This window comes from Buteo buteo, chromosome 9 (genome assembly GCF_964188355.1).
Source record: "Buteo buteo chromosome 9, bButBut1.hap1.1, whole genome shotgun sequence".
In the NCBI taxonomy this organism is placed as follows: domain Eukaryota; kingdom Metazoa; phylum Chordata; class Aves; order Accipitriformes; family Accipitridae; genus Buteo; species Buteo buteo.
The window spans coordinates 22,479,964-22,495,842 of NC_134179.1; the positions used below are offsets into that span (position 1 = coordinate 22,479,964).

The window sequence follows — 15,879 nt, forward strand, 5'->3', positions numbered from 1 at the left end:
GCCAGAGCCTATTTCTCCTTTTCACAAATAACTCCAAATTTACTTGTGTGACAGCTTCAGAGAAGGCCTGATGACCTCACAAACAGGCTGTCATAGGATGTAAGGAATTGGAGGCATTAGAAGAGGGACTCAAGCCTCTCTCCACTTCTGATTGGAGGCATTAGAAGAGGGACTCAGCTCTCTCTCCACTTCTGTTTAAGATCATAAACTACTAGCAGTCTTCTAGCCTGTTATATTCCCTTAAAATTCAGATAACTTAAGATATCCTTGGATAGTTCCTTTGCTGACAGGTTTTCTCATGCAAGGGCTGGGATGGATTGAAGGAACTTGATTCAGTTGCATAGATATAGCTATTTAGTGGCATTTGAGAGGTCATAAGGGTATCCCAGAAACCTGTGAAGTAGCAGAATATGACACAGGACTTAGGGGAGACCCATGCCCTTCTGGATTGGCAGGTGGAGCCATGCAAGATATCTGTGGGCATTTTTATGTCTGTCTTCAGCTAACTAGATAGTGAAGTCACACTTGCCATGGACAGCACTGTTCAAGACAGATTTCAAAACCTGAAGTTCTGAAAGAGACAGTTTACTCTTTGGTCACCAGCCCTGTGATGACTAAGCTGGCATTTGAACCACATGCTTCCATCATATGGAAGCCAGTCACCAGCTTTAACCGCACTTCCCTCTGCATCACCCTTTGCCTTTTGCTAATTCTCTGGCCAAAGATGCACACCAACAGCGTCCTATCTTCCTATTCCTTCTGGCTCCCCCAAGTCTAGGGCCCCTCCTGTAATAACTGGCAGGAGGTGGTTTCTCTCATAGGCTGAAGACCATAAGCCCAATAATTCCTTAGGGCAGAGGAAGGGTTTTACGGTGCCATCTTGATGCTAAAAGAAGAGTGAGGAGATCAGTCAGAACAAGCCACTGGATGGCTGCTTTAGCACCAACCCCACCCTGGCTGCAGAGGGGAGACTGGCTTGCCTTTCGCATTTATTTTCATGGTGTGATCACCCCTCTCATGAAAGGTACCTTCCATTTGCAGCAGATGAAGGTCATTATCATTACAAAGCACTCTCCTCTGGATTACTGCAGCTCCAGGATATGTGCCCAACTGTGGAAAATGACTGAGGAGGATTCTCACTCCATAGCCAGAAAACGTGTTAATTAAGGAGGCTTTCCTGATCAAGTTCTGAATATCCCTCAGACATGGAGGCTCATATTAATGTCTATGTCAGGCACAGTCCAAACTTCTTTCCACTGGTGGTTCAACCTGATGAATATTTGTAGGGAGCATCATTTTAAGCAAAACCTCCCTCAGTGACAGACACCTCCAGCATGGGTTTATGTGCTTACTAACCATCATTTTATAGCCCTGAACGCTGCACTTGCTCAAGACCTTTCCTGTGATGCTAACCACTCTAAAATGAGTATACTCTTCAGTCTTGCTCGAATATAATTCTCTGTAATGAGGAACACATCAGCAGATGTTTTAAAGAAACTGGAGGAGGGAGCCAGATGCTGCATCTGGAAGCAATGTCCTGCATGGGAGGCCAAGTAACACACCTGCTATGTTTGGAGGAGGAATGCCTGCTGGCAGGTAACAGGGCTTGGACAGACCAAGGGGCAGACATCATCTGTGGCTCTGAGCACATCCCAAAGCATCACAGGAAGCTTGTTCTGGCAAGCAACTTTTTTCACATGATGAAATAGAAAGAGTGGTTAAGGATTTTATTAGTAGTAATAGCTTTATTACTCTTTTTATATAAAAACAAATGCCAAGTATACCAGTGAGGCATTTCCTATTAGTAAATAACCTTTTTATCAGTTTCATACCATTAACAATCCAAGATTGTACTGACACGAAGCACACTGGACAGAGTTACATCTTACAACTGTTCAGAAACTAAAGCTCAATATAGAAGTCAGCTGTGTGGCTGGTAAGTAGGTCATCTGTTGGGAACAGATGTGCTCTTTCATCTGCACTGCTTGCCGGTTGGCTTGTACCTATAATGCCCTAAACGTCCTACTCTGCCTATCTAAGGGAGAGTATAGAGACACAAAGGGGCTAGGAATCCGTCACTGATTATTCTCCAAAGGTCTCCTTAACCGGGAACTCATTTCCTACCATTTTACCTTAAATAAGCCTGATGTGTTGGCCTCTTGTCCACACAGGGCTGATCTGTTCTTCCAGACTTGGTAAAGGGAAGAAGACAAGAGGATCTAGCTAATGGCATTTTGAAAATCATTTGGTTTTGCCTATGGTATTGGCTTCTAGATTTTTTTTTTTTAATTTTTTTTTTTGAGGCTAAGACTCTTTGTTGAGTAGTTTAAATTTATCACAAAGTAGTTAGCACCAAGGATTAGTAGAAAGGTGCCTTTATGTGTGTTCCTAAATATACAAAATTCAAAAGCCCACACAATATTTGTTTAAAAGAATAATAAACAAACATCTTGTTCAGCTGCAGTTTATAATGACATAATTTAGGATCTCAGAGCCAGACATACCTAGTTTCAATGTAGAGATACATTTAAAACTAAGAAAGGTATGATTCCCTCAATTTTGTGGGACTCATTCTTAAGCCTTAATAGGCTCCACAAGTGTTAATTCTTGCATTTTTATCTCCCTGCTGTTTAGGATACAAGAAAAATAAGAGAAAGTAAGTAAAAGTTGTTCAGGGAGACTCAGCATCCTTTCACCTCCTTCCAGTTAAACCCTTATTTGCTTACATTAAGGCTTGCAGAAAATGCCTAAGACTTTAGAAGAGGTGGAACATACTTCCTTCTTCAATTTCTAAAGCAAATAAGGAATGATGGCCTTGGGCAATGCAGTTGAAGAGCAGTGATTCCTAATTTACAGGCACCCAGCCTGGTGCAGTTACACCTTCTCTACAGAAAAATGAAGTCGAGCATGCAGTCAGTCCCTACGGGATCACTGCAAAGCCCTTCTCAACTAGCTGATGTGACAAAAAAGACCCACATTTGCCCTTTCTAAGCATCAGCGGATAAAGAATGGCTAACTCTTAATGAATGCACAAAACCAGGAGCCTGTCATTTCTCCTTTAGCGCATGCAAGACTGTTCATTGTTTTGCACCCAAATTAAAGGTTTCTTACTTCACACATTCTGCAAACATTTTAACTAAAGCAGGCAAAAAGAGGGAAGAGTTTATTCCCGCATACACTAATCTAAAGGGGATAAACAGAAATTACTGAAGCTTCTTAAAAAAACCCAAGCAAACCAACCACAAACCCAAACCCATATATCTGCTTTTTGGTTAGAAAACTACAGCTACCTTCAAACACAAGGCCGATTTATGCAGAAATGCATCCAGCAAGCCACTCTTGCTGCCCTAAAGACATGTGTCTGGTAAACAGCAGGATGGACATATGTAAACCAAAGTCAAATATCTGCTTATGTATCTTCTTTACCACAGTCTTACAATTGTTCAAATTTTACTGCATTTTAATTGCGGCACTGAAGGAAGTTAAGGAGCATTAGCAAAGCATAAATGGAACATTAATGTATTTATGAAAGTGTATAAATTAATTAGTATGGTTCAAACACTTACTGGACAGTGATAGCTCTCTGAATTCTCTAACTAAAGGGAAATACAGCAAGTGCATGCCTACATTCATAAGCGCCCCTAAGTATATTACACATCAACACAAACAGCTTTTATATAACAAAGTGCAATGTGACAGCAGCATATGGCCATTTGCGACCAGCTCAAATACCCTATTGCATTCTTATTTGTACAGAGGTTTCAGCTCTTAGACATAAGCCTCTGTTGTTTTCACTCTAACTGGAGATGTATAACCTAAAGCAGAATGGGAATATTTCATTTAAAAAAAAAAAAAAAAATTTTACGTCCAACTGGCAACAACTCTAAATGACAACAAATGTGCAAGGCAGCCAGTATCGTTTTCAGCTCCACTGTTGACACTCAGTCCTCCAGAAAGGAAAAAAAGTCAAGGGTCTAGCTATAGGACAAACTCTATACAAAATGAGTTTAAATGGGATGAGATCACTTTGTTCTCCCCTTTACTGGCTGGTGGCCTTACTGTCAGCAGAGGAGCTAGCTGAAAGACACAAAACACAGTTAAGCACCAAAAGTCTTACCTCTACCTGCACCTGGACATCATCAGGTTTATTTTCAGCAAAAGTTTTCCTGGTCTGTCCTCGCCTGTGGCCAAACTTGTATTTGTTCCTCAGGACTTGCTCATCATCTTCAATGGGTCTCCGCACATACTTGAAACGATCTTTAAGGGCCCGTTTCCACAGCAACTGCATGGGGGGGGGGGAATATCTCTCATTACTAGTATCTTTCAAGAATTTGCCCCATTCCTAAAGCAGATCACTTTATCTAGCTCTATAAAAAAGTGTTCACCACTAAGCAGAAAAAACACTCATAGGGTGGCATCAGCATGCTGGTGGCTTCAGAACTGAAGGAAACACAAGCACCTGTGGTATATGACTTCATGGCAACGAAACAGCGGGGCTACTGGCACTGCTGTGGTTCATTAAGGACCACAGCAATCGAACCTAAGGGTTAGATTTAGCCTATATAACCAGGGCTGTCAGTGAAACCGCAGTTTGCTTCCCTTTTCTCAGCTCTACTTTTGGATGCTCCATTGGTGACATCAGGTCATGAAACTACACGGTGAATCAGATCAGCTCACTCATGCCACTAATGGGGCAAACTAATAGGGCTTTTTTGAGTGGGCTATTTTCTCCCTGCCTCTGACTGGTTGTGTAGTTGTATGATTATCATATCTAACACAAGGGAGCAGGAAAGACATGGTGGGATGCTCCCTTTTGCAGGAAGCCTACAGTTACACTGGATCAAGTATGTTATTAAACTGAACTCAAAATTGCTGAATTAGAAGGATCATTTAAGTAGGTCCTAGCATTTGTGAGACTCCTCAAGGCATGTAAATTGCAACTTAAAGGCAGTTCTGCATTGCAGGTGGATGCAGTCCCTGTTTAATGGAGCCACTCATCACTCCCTGACAGCCAAACTTCCTCATGCATCCTTACGGACAGATGGCTGTTTACCTGCATCCCTGGCTTGGGCGTCCCATGGCAGGACCCAGTTGTGCTAACTATCAACACACAGAGAAGCAATTACTAAGCCAAGGCTGCTAAACATGTCTGCAGCAAACCCTGCAGTTATGCATATTGAAAATGTTTTGTCAGATGCTCAAAAGCAACTACTTGTTTCAGTTATTGAGGGTTTTCAACAGTCAGAGGGAACAAAAATTAGTCAGAAAAGTGACTGTAAAGGACAGGACGTGGCAAGAGAGATTCAAGTAGCTGTTACCGCATTTTCTAAAACTGACTCCAATACTATACCCAAGCTTGTAGTCACTGACATACTAAACCACAATATAAGCAGAAGAATGATTACCCCAAATTTCTTACCAAAATGGTGTTCTTTATTAGTCAAGGTAATATTGATGTCAGATATAGAAAATCCTGTTTTTAATTAGAAAATCCTGCTTTGAAGTGTACTTAATAATTTTCAACTTCAAACAATTTCAGTAATACCTAGAGAAGTAGCCAAGGTTACTCTGACCCTTTCTATTCTTTCCTGATTGATGATACATCCCTCTTGGCAGGAAAATGAACCATTGACCCAGCACAGAGTGACTTAGCGGTCAAAGCGAGGAGGGGATACCTCCCCAAATGACCACCGAAGACCACTCGAGACTCCCGCACATGCAGAGAAAGCATTTGATGTGTCATGGTTATATAATCCTATGCATATGCATTAGATAGTCTGAATATGTACTAGGTAGGAGGAGGAGTTTAATAAATTAGATGCAATTGTTACCATATAAAAGAGACACTCCTGATGAATCTGGTGTGCTTGGTTTGTGGAAAGTCCACAGAGCACCTAGGCCTGAATAAAAAGCAATCTCTCCTGAGCGTGTGAGATTGGTCTATTGCACACCAGGTAATGAATCCGCTTTTAGGACAACAATATGACTTTAAGGGTTAACTTTGGTGTAAACCAGAATTCAGTAAAAGTAGACTAAGTAGTACAGTATCCTTCTTTGCAGCGAGTCTGATGTGCCTGCCTGTCTTATCCACAGGATACAGATGGGAGGGTCTCTTAAAAGATGGTGGTGGAAGCAGTGTGACCTTGCCTTTCTCCTGCTGAAAATACTGCTCTGACCTGCCTAGGGTACTAGCTGACTTACAGGTCCTCTATCCTGCAAGCAAGAGCTCCACGAATGGTGCAAAATAAGAGCAGAAGAGCTACAAGAATACAGCCCCTAGGGTGTCGACCTCAGCTCTTCTTGGGCAGACCTGGGCCAGCCAGGGCAGGTGTGCCCTGCCCGGGACGACCATTTCTGCCACCCACCTACAGGATCTTGCAGAAGCGTCCTCTCACTGCCAGTCACACGTGAACATCCGAGAACTGGAAAGAAAACAAACCCATCTGCATTTCTAGTATGTAAACTTCAGACTTCGGATTCTGCCAGAACAGGAGTCACGTCATCACCAGCGTAAACGTGACAATTTGAAATAGAGCACAACTGCTCACCCAGTCTTCTCACAAGGCATGTTTACAGCCTCAATTTGAGCATTACACTCCAGCACTGTTTTCTAAAGCAGTAACGTGACCGCATGCCTTGAAAATCCCATTTGGTATCTGCCTGAACCATTAAGGTTCCTAAATATGTTTACAATTCTGGCCCTATGCATTTACATTTTGATGCAAATATCCCCTTATATGCCTAGCAAAATTTATTTGAAACATTGTTATTTAAAGGCTGTTAAGAAACAAGCAAACAAAAACCTTAGCTTAACGCTTCTCTGAAGTGTTCAACAGACATTAAAATATTTTAAAACATGATCATCCCAGAATATATTAGCAGCTGACAATTTAAATATCCCCTTAGTTGAGTTTTGCACAGTTTCTTTCTTTTGAAAACCTTTGTTTGGGTAGAAGACTTTTTCGCTTATTCTTCCACAAGAAAGAATATGCTGACACCTATACAGAGCTTTAAATATCCCTCAAAGTTCAAAACATTCAGCTGTTTCATCCTCCTGTCCTCAGATAAATTGAGAGTTTTAACTAAATCTATTTCTGTAATAGGATTCTCATAAGCTTAGCCAAGTCCCTTCTCACATACGTATTTCATGAATGAGACTGCAAGCATATACATTTGCATGGTTTCCCTAGCGGGTAATGTATCTTCTAAAAAAAAAATAATTTTGTTACCATTTCTGAGCTGCTAACTTTATTTTCTATTAATTCTGCTGCACCAACCCCCCCCAAAAACCCCAAACCCCAAACAACCCAAACCACCCCTGGAAGGTTTACAGTGCTTGCAAGGGAGCAGAAGGATTAGTCTGTGTCTATCTGACATAGGAGGGAAAGGATTACACGCAGATTAAAAGCAGTAATTTACTAGCGAATAATCATTTTGTGCGCAGTGGTTACATAAATCGGGCATGTCAGCGCTGGGATCCTGGGTTTCGCCAGCATCACGGCACCGCTCGGCAGCCCGGAGCTCGAGGGGGCCGCTTACGCAAAGCCCACTGGCAAGCGGTGCGGATGAGAGTGCCCTTTCCTTTCCTTTCCTTCTTCATGTATGGTTGTCTTGAAATCATACAATTTTCAATTGTTGGACGAAATGAAATGAAATAAGGGCAGTGACTCTCTCCAAATGGTTGGTTGTAACCCTTGTAAAAGGAATAAATACAAATAGAAGAGTATCTTGCGAGTGGTCAAGAAACAGTGTCACGCCAATTTTCTTCTGACTGCTGCGACTGTGACGTCGGCTTTTTCTATACAACCTATTTGTCTGTAACTACTTACAAATGTTGCATTGGTTACATTATAGATCAGAAATCTAATAGTGCATTTCACAATTAATTTGAGATCAATTTTTTAAAATGTTGCATGTGTAACTTTAGAATAACAATGTTCTTTAAGAAGATTAAAACATCATAGGAAAAAATCCTTAGGTAAACACCTTAAAGTACTTTTGTCCCAAAGCTAATCTCAGAACAGCGTGGGGAAAATAATTTCATTCCAAGTGCTCCACAGACCTCTTAAATGAGTTTTGCTTTTAGTATAATTTTTTTTTTTTTACTATTATTTATGATTTCAGATAATTCTTTCTTAATTCCTGCTTCTACAGTGACCTAGTATATAACCTTTTAAATTCATAGTATATAAGTAGCTTATTCATAACCTTATTTTTAAACTTATTCATTTAGGATCATTAGCATCATTCAGACTATATTCCATTAGATATCCTTTTCAAGGGCCAATGGCACAGAAGCATATTTTTCTCTGCTGCAAAATTAAATAGGAAACCTTTTAACCAAGAAAATAGAATTATGGATAATCTACTAACAAATCTTGAAACACTAATCTTTAATGACCTCTCATTGCAACAGTATGAGATTGAAAATATTAGACTACATTTCTACATAATGCACACATTGAATTACTTGTTTAAAATAGTTTTGAGTTGTAAATAAAAAGTGTCCAGTATTTTGGGGAAAAAAACAACCAAAAAAAAGAAACACCCCCCCCCCAAAAAAAAAACCAAACCAAACAAAAACCCCCAAACCAACCAACCAACCAAAACCCAACAAAAAAAAAAAAAAGGAATGTTCAAAGTTTTGCAAGTAAAATTTTTTCCTGTCATGAAAATACTGGTGTGCATTTAGGTGCTCTTAAGTTTGGTTTTTTGTTGTTGTTCCTCTATGTTTTCCAGCAGATCTTTCCCCTTTCTAATTTTCCAAGTCGTTTGATTTCCACGAAAATGTTGCGACAAAAGTGCTGACATTTCCAATTCATAGTTTCTCCAAGTTTTGCATTACATCAAGTTCTTCACATTCTGATTTTCTGTTCTTGGTTGGAAGAAAAAGCTAATTCTGGAATGTCAAAGTCTCCCACGGGATGAGCTTTCCCTTTCCTCAGCCAGAATGCCCCACGGATTGCCCCTGCCCACCCACGCCACGCACAAGCGTGCATACTTGCCATGGAAGACCCAGAACAGTTGTCAACGCATCCTTCCAGCGGCCAAGACACATCCATTTCTGGTGAAGGGCTCCAAACCATAAGACTCGTGAGTTAAAAATAAAATCACACCATTGACAGACCTTCTCAGGGCATCTCCTTAAGAACTTCTGCAGCCCCCAGCAGATTCTGTGGCTGCTCCTCCACCCCAAAGGATAAGCAATTGCTTTACTTTTAAGCATGAATTTAGAGTTTAACTGAATCTAGGAGCCAAGACATAGCACAGCAATAAATGAACATCATCAATGACACGGATAGATAGCTACAGAATACAGACAGGGATAGAGCACTTTGCGCAGCAGAAAGGAAGACACCGGCCGGCAGAGGCGAGCTCCAGCACGCCGGAGGGAACGCCAGACTTCGTACACCAAACTACGTTCGGCCTTTTGGTTTTTGAAGGGTGTGCAACTATTTCTTTTTTCCTGTAACTTTGACAGGACATTAAAAGTCCAAATACTTGAAAGCATGTTTGTTGGTATGCTAAATAAACTCGGATAACTTTATTAATCTACCAGTCCTGGAAAACATTATTCTCAGAGGCCTGCCCAGCTCAACTGCCATGTTCTGCATGTCCCTTTCTCCAGCCTTACACACACCAAAAGGAGGGGGTTACCTATCAGACACAGACACCTGTGCACAGCCACTCACCTGAGGCTCCCTTTGGAGTCCACGGAAAGAAACAAGAACTTCCATAGTGCTATTCCTCTCTTCCCAATGTAGACACCAAAACCACATTATATGAACTGCATCTCCAGAAGTTTACATACACGTTATTTAATTTTTGCTTAAAATACTTCTCTCGTTACAGTTTTCCTTTTCTACATTTAGCTATCAGTCGCCAAATAAAGAGCTTTCTGCTTTCCCTCTGAATTATTTTATTGATGATAGCCTTCTTAAATACTTTCAATGTACTATTCAAAAATTGCAGTAACAACTGTCTAATTATTATAGATAAACAAGTCTAAGGTACTCAGAACCTCTCAGTAAGTAATATTTTATGTCTTACAAGACCTGTGATTCAGTACTGTCATCAGGAACAGCAAGTAGCAATTCTTACAGTCCCATGCTAGCCTGAGCAATTTTAAAAGAAAGGCCTACAAAAACTTCACTTTTTTGAGCTGCTGAAGACACTTTTTCTGAGAAAAGATGAAAGAATGGTGGTTAGCCAATTTGTTGTTGTTGTTGTTCATGTGTTTCTTAAAGGTGTATGAATTCAGTTTTATTGCAAGCCTAAGTAGCTGTGCATATGTTGTAGGGTTTGTTTTAAGCCCTTGCTGTTGTAACGCACAACTATCTTAGATCAAGAAAAAAAAGAAGTATTTATAGCCTCTATTATGGTGAGAGAAGAACAGAATGTCTAACATTAGGGCCAATAAAAATAGTAATTCATTCTCACCCCCTCCTCCCACCTTAAGCATACAGACATACACCTTTAGTGCATTTGTTCCTGCCTCAAGCCCAGCAACAGAGAGGGGCTGGCTCAGAAGCATTAGACTAGCAATATTGCAAACTGTTAATTCCAGCTTCCTCGCTTGCTTACCGTGGTTTCTGCCAGATATGCTTTCTAGGAAGCATGAGAGAAATATCAAAAGATAAAGAGCAACAACTCTGAAGTCTCTGCCCCATCACGTCACTTCTGCCAGCGCCAATTCTGGGATTGATCTGGGAAGCCATGAGCCATTTCCCAAAGAATGGAGTTATAAGTAGTTTCACTCAGTCTATGGTCCTGCTGCAATTAAAGCCCTTTGAAAACCTAACTTAAGAATCTCTGTTTAAAAACCAGTTTTTAAAAGTTAAAGGCTGTAAAAAGGTCTTCAGACCGGACCTGAATGTCATTCCAGCTCCCCTTCACAAAGGGAGCCAGATGAAACCATAGCATTACCCAGGACCCCAGCTGGGGAGCCCCACTGAGGTATTCAGAGAGATATCCTGATTGAAAATAAGGGTGGACTGTTGCTGTCTGATCCTTCTGCTCCCTCTCTCCTCTCTGAGATGCGTTTTTTTACTTTAGTCCCTTCCCTTCTACAATGCCTGGGCTCAGGGGAGAACTAGAATAGCCAGCCCTTAATCCTCACTTTTTTTTTTTCTTCTTAGAATTATTTTGTTTTCTGCAGTAACTGCACACGAGATATATAAATATATACGTTTAAAGCTAACGATCCCCACTGAGTCTCACAAGCTTTTACAAGATGCTATAAAAGTATCACATGGCAAAGCAATGATGCGAAGGCAAAAGGTGAACACTGTCCTCTGAGACCACAGATATGTATTCTGGGTCACAAGAGTGAAAGAATGTAGTTCAAATTTAAGTCACCTCCTTCCACTGCTTTCTGTTATGACCCCATTGAGATCACAACCAGTGTTTTTAAATAATGATTTTTTTTTTAATTAGGCCTAGATTCCTGACATACTCAAACCAGTAGTATTACTGCATGCTAGATATCTCGCACACAAGTGATCACAGTGCATTGCAAGAGCATCAGTCATATGTTAGTCCTCATACAGACAATTTTCTAAAGGCTTGGCTTCTTTGTTTTTAAACACAAAAATAAGTCACATTTACTTAAATTTATCATTTGGAAGAAATCAATGCAGAAAGAAACTGTACCCAGCAAGCAACCAAGGACTTCATGTACAGGTCTGCATGATCTCACAGTGGCTTTGAGGAATGGCTATAACTGGATTAATCTTTAATTAATATAATGAAATAAGAATGTGATTTGCCGAACATGTCAAAGTGAAGCTCACAGCTCTGAATAGAGCCAGTATATAAGAAATCGATACTGATTTCCTCTGAACTAAGTTATTTTCTTGCAACTGATTATGTGAAAAACAAACAAACAAACAACCTGTATTTTTCAAGACGGAGTACTCTTTACGATACTTACAAAGCCATTCCCATTTTCATCAAGGAATGGGTACGCCTGCAGCAGAGCATTGACAACAACGTTATATTGCTGACTGTTTGGATACCTGTGCAAACAAGATGGAGATGTAAAAGAAACACTTGGTATTCTAGACAGTATTAGACACTGTCTGGAGTCTATGCTGATATACATTAAACTGACTATTTCCAAGACTATTGATTCCCCTCCAAATAACAAAGGGAACAGCTTAAAGGTTGGCACAAAGTCTTCCTGTTGGCTTCAACAGTTTCAGGCCCTTAGCCTGCTCTATTTAAGCAAGCATATTAAGAGAATGGCTTTACATTCATTTGAAAATTTACTTCTGCAGCCAATTGGTAATGTCCCCAAATAAATTTAACAATGTTTACTCACAGTGATCCTTCTAGGTATTTTGTCATGTCTGCTTGTAAAAATTCGATAATCCTTATCCTCATACTGTGATCAGGGCATTTTCTTTCTGCCAATACACACTTGACATCATATGGGAAGTCTGGCAAAGCATAAGTACTTGTCCACTGCAACGTCTTATATCTTGCAAAAAATGATTTCAGATTTTTTCTGTAAAAGAAAAGATTGTGTCATCATGATCACATCCTTCTTCTGTGGGAACGCAAGCAAGGAGGAAAGAAAAAATACAAGCAAAAATTCAACACAAAGGGAAGTTATTGCTATAGAAATTTGAGGCTTGCTCTCTTGGTTTCTACATAAAGAATACCCACAAAAGCTGCAATCAAAACATATGGGGTTAAAACCAGATGTCAGTTGTGAAATGTTTTAATTGGTGGACACTAGAAGGTGGTCACTAACTGAAAGCAGAAGGCAGAGCGGAGGAAGTCACTGGGGACTTGCTACTGTTGCAAAATATCTTTATCTGTCATCATTTATAATGTGTTTCCTACCAGTTCTGCTAACTTACTCGTGAAAGCAAGCTGAACAGCTCAATTGAATAAAATACTATACAGGCCGTTAGTTAAGACTGCCCTCCCAAAGGGGCAAGCGGTGAAGGGATGAAGGCAGTTATTGTCAGCACAATGGCTGGAAACAAAGCAGACGCAGCCCATCAGTACCCACAGCTCCAGTCCCAAGACAGCCATCAGCACTATTTACAGATGTCACAGCCCAGCTGGGGTGAGCCTGAGGCAGGATATCACCACAGTGCTTCCGGCCTCCTGAGAGCCTGCCAAACCCTAATTCTGAAGGAATACAGGGAAAAGTAGAGATAAATTGACCTGGAAGTCAATCAATAGCCACGTAAAAGGTAGAGTGGCTCTGGCAGCCTTAGACAGCCTCCCAGTCACAGTAGTCCAGACCCAATAAAGAAATTTCAAATGAGAGATGCCAAAGGCATCTAAAGAGTTCTGTTATGTATGTGGTATCACTGCAATTTATGTTTCCTTTTAAATTAAATTGTTTCCAAATTGCAGAGAGCAACTACCAGGCTTCTAAAAGAATTTAAAAAAAAAAAAATGCTATCATTATAGATGACAAATGCAGATGCTTACATGGTATAAATATACAGATATCTATATCTGAAGTAATTATCTGCACTCCCTTTATATTCACTGAGGAGACATAAGCACCATTGAAGGATGACAGAACAACCAGAAGACATCTAAATCAGACCTGATATTCTCTCTCATCTAGTTCTCTCTGTTATTTATGAAGAAAATTAAGATAGTTACCACAGTTGTTGAAATCTATACTATATGTCTCAAGTTAGGAACCCCACATTTGGCAGGTGAAAGCTCCGACACAAAAACACGTGGCTGGACTCAGCATGCTCTGGTGTCCCTTCCAAGCTGCACTAGCTTTTGAGTCTATGAAAGTTATGGAGGGAAACACCGCTAGACTTCAGTCCAGTCAACATACACAAGTTTTCACTCCTAAAGGTCTCTACGGTAGCCTATAAACAAGAGCTAGGTATATAAATAAGAGTTGTGAAGAGTTTTAGCAAGGTCTTCATTGGGAGGTTTTGCTATCCAGCCTCTTTCAGATAAGGATGTAAAACAACCCCCATGGTAACCAGTATCTTTAGGCTGGCAAAAATCAACTGCAATACCAATGGATAAGCATTTGCAATAGCTTACTTTATACCACTTTAAAAGGTTACTATATATCAGGGAGGCAGATTATTTTGGGCCCCTATAGCATTAGTTATAGCCTCAATACCTTCTTGAGCAGGTTAGCTTATAACTCTCATAACCTTGTTGACCTGGTTATGCTGCCATACTATCTTGGCATCTTTTAATGTAGACTGGTAGCTTGCAGGCTAGTAAAAGCTCTACAGCCATGATATAACTTTACCAACCCCAGCACTACTGCAAATTGTGATGCAGTGCTAAAAAAAAAAAAAAAAGTATTTTGGTTACTGTCATATGGTTCTCATAGATATATTAACAGTAGTAGCAGTACTCACAGCACTACCGTTGCCCTGTGCAAAATGGGTACAAAATGGCCAGGGCTGCCGTCTCTCCAACCTCACCAGATTTTATGGGACACAGATGGTTAACAGTAGATGCAAACTGTAGTAAACTTCTGTTAGTACTTTACAATCTCAAAAGAAGGAAAAGCTGTGTGAAAGGTGACAAACATATCCACGCAGACACATTCATGTCCTTATTTGGTGATAAATTAATGCACAAATGGGAAAACAAATCCCAACCCAGATTCTGAAATCACCTGGAAATCCCTCCTATACAAATAAAGTGCAGAAGTTCAATGTAGCATCAATGAGGAGCCCAGAAGTTTGAATCCTGTACTTCTACTGACTTTACTGATGAATGTCATGTAGCAGACAGGCTGCAAGTTACTACATACTATTTTCAACATTCTATCATTTAAGTTAGCTCAAAAATGTACAGAGGTTTAAAACCTGCAGTAATTTGTAGCTGAGCAGCACTGATACTCTTGTTGCTAATACCAGTTACACAGAATTACCATTTTGAAAAGTGGAATAGTTTAGCAGGTTCAGTTCATGCAAACGGAACTGTACTCATTTCCTGGAAGAAAATAGTATTTTCTTGCAGTTGGGATAGCCAATAGCCATGAAGGCATGGTAACTCTCCCCTCCACCAGTCCCTTCACATTTGCCAGTACAGAAAAAATACTCCAAATTCCATTTCTCTTCAGCCTTACCCAACACAGAAAACACTTCCTTGCTGTCCAAACAAGATCCAAAAATTCTTTTAGTCTCCATAGTGCAATAGATTAAATATTTTACTAGCTTTTGCTGAAATCATTGCTGTTAGGCAGTCATGTTTAATATGTGCAGTAATATTTTATGATGGAATGCAGGTTTGTTTGAAAAAAGAGACACAACTCCACACTAAACTTTATACCCAGAAAGGCTCACATGCAGACTTGTTTAACTAAAAGAACAGTTCAGTTAAGCTGTATGTGCACTGGGATTTACGCATATAGCCAAGACCTTCCTTGACTGTGGAGAACAGCACTACAGTTATTTAGGTACTGCCGTGGTTTAAACCCAGCCAGCAACTAAGCACAATATACACGCAACTAAGCCCGGTACACGCAAATATAGCCTGTTTCTAACCATCCCCCTCTGGTCTTCTAGCTAACCTGAGCCACAGAGATAAGATCAAGATCCCAGAGTACAAATTCCTACATCTTTTCTTCTCTCTCAGTTCTTAAGGCATTTGATGCTGCAGCTAAATCAATCCAATGGCTGGCTGCTGCCAAACGTCAGTCTCCCTCTTCCCCTTGCTGTCACATGTCTCTACCCCTTTCTTACTGGTACTGGGAAGCCTCTAACCCTGCAGCAAGTTACTTCAAGGAGCTACAGGAATGAAATTTTTCATTTTTCTTCTTGGATTTTTTTTCTCACTGTTCAGGTCCCCAGAATGGCTCCCCATGAGGCGAGACAAATACCAGTGCAGATGAAGCAAGCTTGTCTCTTTATGTTTAGCTGC

General features: G+C 40.4%; 1 protein-coding gene across 1 annotated transcript in view; it reads right to left on the minus strand.

Moving 5' to 3' along the window:
• The window catches only part of SAMD3 (sterile alpha motif domain containing 3), a 39,363-nt gene that overhangs the window by 10,481 nt on the left and 13,003 nt on the right, over positions 1-15,879 (minus strand). The window contains exons 6-10 of the mRNA XM_075036790.1: positions 12,323-12,508; positions 11,933-12,017; positions 4,118-4,282; position 3,733; positions 2,133-2,191 (exon numbers count right to left, since the gene is read on the minus strand). Of these exons, the coding sequence (XP_074892891.1) occupies positions 2,133-2,191; position 3,733; positions 4,118-4,282; positions 11,933-12,017; positions 12,323-12,508 (496 nt within the window). The remainder of the gene's footprint in view (positions 1-2,132; positions 2,192-3,732; positions 3,734-4,117; positions 4,283-11,932; positions 12,018-12,322; positions 12,509-15,879) is intronic.